This window comes from Asparagus officinalis, chromosome 4, assembly GCF_001876935.1.
Source record: "Asparagus officinalis chromosome 4, Aspof.V1, whole genome shotgun sequence".
In the NCBI taxonomy this organism is placed as follows: domain Eukaryota; kingdom Viridiplantae; phylum Streptophyta; class Magnoliopsida; order Asparagales; family Asparagaceae; genus Asparagus; species Asparagus officinalis.
The window spans coordinates 1,397,486-1,401,455 of record NC_033797.1 but is presented as its reverse complement, the minus strand read 5'-3'; the positions used below and the strand labels follow the sequence as shown (position 1 = coordinate 1,401,455).

At 43.4% G+C, this 3,970-nt stretch overlaps 1 protein-coding gene across 1 annotated transcript in view; it reads left to right on the top strand.

Annotated features, from left to right (window-relative positions):
• Positions 1-995, top strand: part of LOC109836311 (8-hydroxygeraniol dehydrogenase-like) — an 18,784-nt gene extending 17,789 nt beyond the window's left edge. The window contains 3 exon segments of the mRNA XM_020404172.1: positions 1-306; positions 421-574; positions 671-995. The exon segment at positions 1-306 is cut by the window's left edge and continues 11 nt beyond it. Coding sequence (XP_020259761.1) covers positions 1-306; positions 421-574; positions 671-870 — 660 coding nt within the window. The 3' untranslated portion in view covers positions 871-995.

Genomic DNA, 3,970 nt, shown 5'->3' with positions numbered 1-3,970 from the left:
AAGATCGTCGTCGAGGAGCACTACGTCATCAAGTTCCCCTCCTCTTTGCCTATGGACTCAGGTGCCCCTCTCTTATGTGCAGGAATTACGGTGTACAGCCCGTTGAAGTATTACGGGCTTGACAGGCCCAGTTTGAGTGTGGGCGTTGTTGGGCTTGGCGGGCTGGGCCACCTGGCTGTTAAGTTTCTGAAGGCCTTTGGGGTGAAGGTTACGGTTATAAGCACGTCGCCGAGGAAGGAGAAGGAAGCAAGGGAGGGGCTTGGCGCCGACGCCTTTTTGGTCAGTCGCGATTCCGAGCAAATGAAGGTACGCATGATGAATTGTAACTGATGAGAGCACGGGCTTACAATATAAGGCCCATGGGCCCTATGTACGCGGACTTTCCTTCTAAATAATATTATACTGCTGTGGTGACCGTAGGCTGCAATTGGTACGATGGATGGTATTATAGACACAGTCTCTGCGGTACATCCTCTTCAGCCGTTGATCGATCTCCTGAAGAATCATGGGAAGCTAGTAATGGTGGGAGCACCAGAGAAGCCACTCGAATTGCAAGTGTTTCCTCTGCTTGTTGGTAACAATCTTTGGCCCATGACCCAAATTAACCAAATCCAATTATTAGAACCTTATTAGCAAATTAATCTTAAATTTTTTTAATTGTTTTTTTTAGGAAGGAAGCTAGTGGGAGGGAGTGCTACTGGAGGCATGCAAGAGACCCAAGAGATGATAGATTTCGCCGCGGAGCACAGCATAACAGCGGATACGGAGCTGATTCCGATGAGCTACATCAACACCGCAATAGAGAGGCTTTTAAAAGGAGACGTCAAGTATCGGTTCGTCATCGACATAGCAAACACGATGGAGGCTTAATTAAATCTGTCCGCTGCCTACGCCATCCACAAGTTTCTATTAAATATTTTGTATTATTATTTAAGCAAGACTGAAAGCACTTTTATATATGAATCTATCTTCTAAATGATAATTTGGAAAACGCTCCGAACTAATAATTCAATAAATCGCGGACGTGCTCCATTTATGAGCCACAGCTCGTCTTTGCCGGGATCTCGGTGAGCGCCTGTCGGCTGAGCGATGAAGCGCAGCATGCATTAATTTATCACGCCCAACCATCTCCTTTCTTTATTTTCACAGTATCATTATCATTATCATTATTATTATTATTATTATATCATGCTCATCTGAGTACAGGCACGTACGAACCCTGGCTTTGGAATTACTATGGAGTGCAGTCTAAGTCAGCTGGCCGTTATTCTTCGTCTCCTAATCTCAGCCGTCGATATCGAGCTTTCGCTTTAGTTGCACACTACTTTGCTTACACTATTTAAAAGAGATGATTAAGCGAGTAGCTTAAACTAAGTAGAGCCTAGGGGTCATGTGATTAGCGCTCTCCTCGATGATAAAGAATCTCATTACCGAAATCTATAGCCATTAGTATCGTGTATTGTGCCTAGATTATTCTTTGCCGTACCAGCTGTGGAGAACTCAAGAAAGAAAGCAGAAAAACTAGATTTTCTATCATAAGTCGACTCATACACAGACATAAGTCTACTTATGACAAGTCAACTTACGTTCTGCCCTCCAGTTGTCAGTTTTCGTCTCTGTCAAGTCGACTTATCGGGACTGTTAAGTCGAATTACGTTTTATTCTCCACTTGTTGTTTTGCGCTCGGTCAAGTCGACTTATGGCGACTGTTGAGTCGACTTATGGTAAGTCGACTTGTGCCCTCTGTGAAGTCGACTTACGAGCTGTTTTCAGGCTGTATTAGGATTTCTGTTTGCATTCTGTTTGGGTTTGATATAAATAGGAATATGTTGGCTTCTAGGGTTTAAGCAAGAACGTTTTTTGAGCAGCTTTTGAGAGAGAATTGTTGCATCCTATTGTGGGAGATTTGTGAGAGATTTAGTGAGCTTGGTTTTAGGGTTTTGAGTGATTTTATAACCCTATTTTGTATTCCCTTCATCTCTAATAGTAAGAACTCCTCCCTCCTTGCCCCGTGGACGTAGGTGTTTTCAGCGAACGTTGTTTCCATTGCAGATTCCATTAAACTTTGATGTGTTTACAAGAAATTACAATGAAAATAAAAGAAAATACAACTCTCGAGAAAATAACACAGAAATTGTTTATCAACTCCTGCTTTTGTGGGACTTTGCCTGTGCCGAGAACGCTTTAGTTCGTGGACCACCGATTCGTAGATCGAGAGGTTGTTTAGTGATCTCTCCTTCGTTTATCGAAGTAAAGATTTGAAAATGAATATCTTATCGATGTAAGATGTTCACTCTTTCAAAGATCAAGTCTGAGCTTAGATCTCTAGGACTCGCTAGAAGCTTCTTGAGGATGTTTGTGAAGAAGGAAGACTCTCTCTCTTACTCTAATTCACCAAAAGCTTAAGCCTTTTCTGTTCTAATCTGCTCTCCTTCCTTTATTTCGTGTCTAGGGAGGTATTTATAGGGGTAGCAATGCATAACAGTTGAAATGGAAACGAAATAACCGATCAGACAAACCATCTTTGGCCGCTGCAGTCTACACTGCCGCGGCTATTGGCGCGGCAGTGTGGACTGCCGCGGCCAAAGAGACGGTTATGAGCACGTTCCATCGTGCTCAAAACCACTCTCCCACGAACTTTAACCACCTTTTTCGTGGTTTAACCGCTTTTCCACGTCAGCACACGTTCTATCTTTGATATGCTGCCACGTGGGCTTCAAAAAATCATCAAATAACTGTCTTATAACTGCCACGTCATCCTCTTATAACAACCGCGACACTATAGGCCGCCGCGCCTAAGCCGCGGCACCTTGGTCTGCCGCGCCATAGCCGCGGCGCCTTGGTCTGCCGCGCTATAGCCGCGGCGCCTTGGTCTGCTGCGCCTTAGCCACGACGCTTTGGATTGCCGCGCCTAAGCCGCGACACCATTGGCTGCAGCGCCACAGTGCTGTCTGATGACGTGTATATCGTTCTTCTATGTTGTCTTGCATGGTGTTTGAATGTCTATAAGCATTTTTGACGCCTACAGATACCCCCTCCAAAGTATCTCAGACTCATCATTTTTTAAAGAGGGGTCTGGGACACTTTGGATATGATAAGCTTTCCCTACAATCTCTCCAGTGCTGGAAGAATTTTATATTCTATCTCCTGGTCTCTTGTTTGTTGGTAGAGATGAACCCGATGATGGAGAGGAAGAATTTTATATTCTATCTCCTGGTCTCTTGTTTGTTGGTAGAGATGAACCCGATGATGGAGAGGAAGAATTTTATATTCTATCTCCTGGTCTCTTGTTTGTTGGTAGAGATGAACCCGATGATGGAGAGGAAGAATTTTATATTCTATCTCCTGGTCTCTTGTTTGTTGGTAGAGATGAACCCGATGATGGAGAGGAAGAATTTTATATTCTATCTCTTGGTCTCTTTTTTGTTGGTAGAGATGAACCCAAAGTCGGAGAATAAGAATTTTATATTCTATCTCCTAATGCAAATGAAACTCAAAGTGGGATCTCCACTTGGAGAATCTGGACGGGTTTGAATAATCCTAACTGTCATAAGGTTTGATTATTCAACTGAAAGTGAACATCTCGTTCATGGAAGGAATCGAAAGGGGATTTTGGTTTTGGTCCTAACTGTAGTAAGGTTTGACCAAGTGGGAGTTCTGAGACGATCCTAACTGTTTAAAGGTTTGATCGTTCAATTTGTGGACCTTTCGTTCATGGAAGGAATCGAAAGGGGATTTTGGTTTTGGTCCTAACCAAAAGGGAATTCGAGACGATCCTAACTGTTTAAAGGTTTGATTGTTCAATTTGTGGACCTCTCGTTCATGGAACGAATCGAGAGGGGATTTTGGCTTTGGTCCTAATTGTTTAAAGGTTTGACCAAGTGGGGTGGCGAGACGATCATAACTGTTTAAAGGTTTGATCGTTCAATTTGTGGACCTCTCGTTCATGGAAAGAATCGAGAGGAGATTT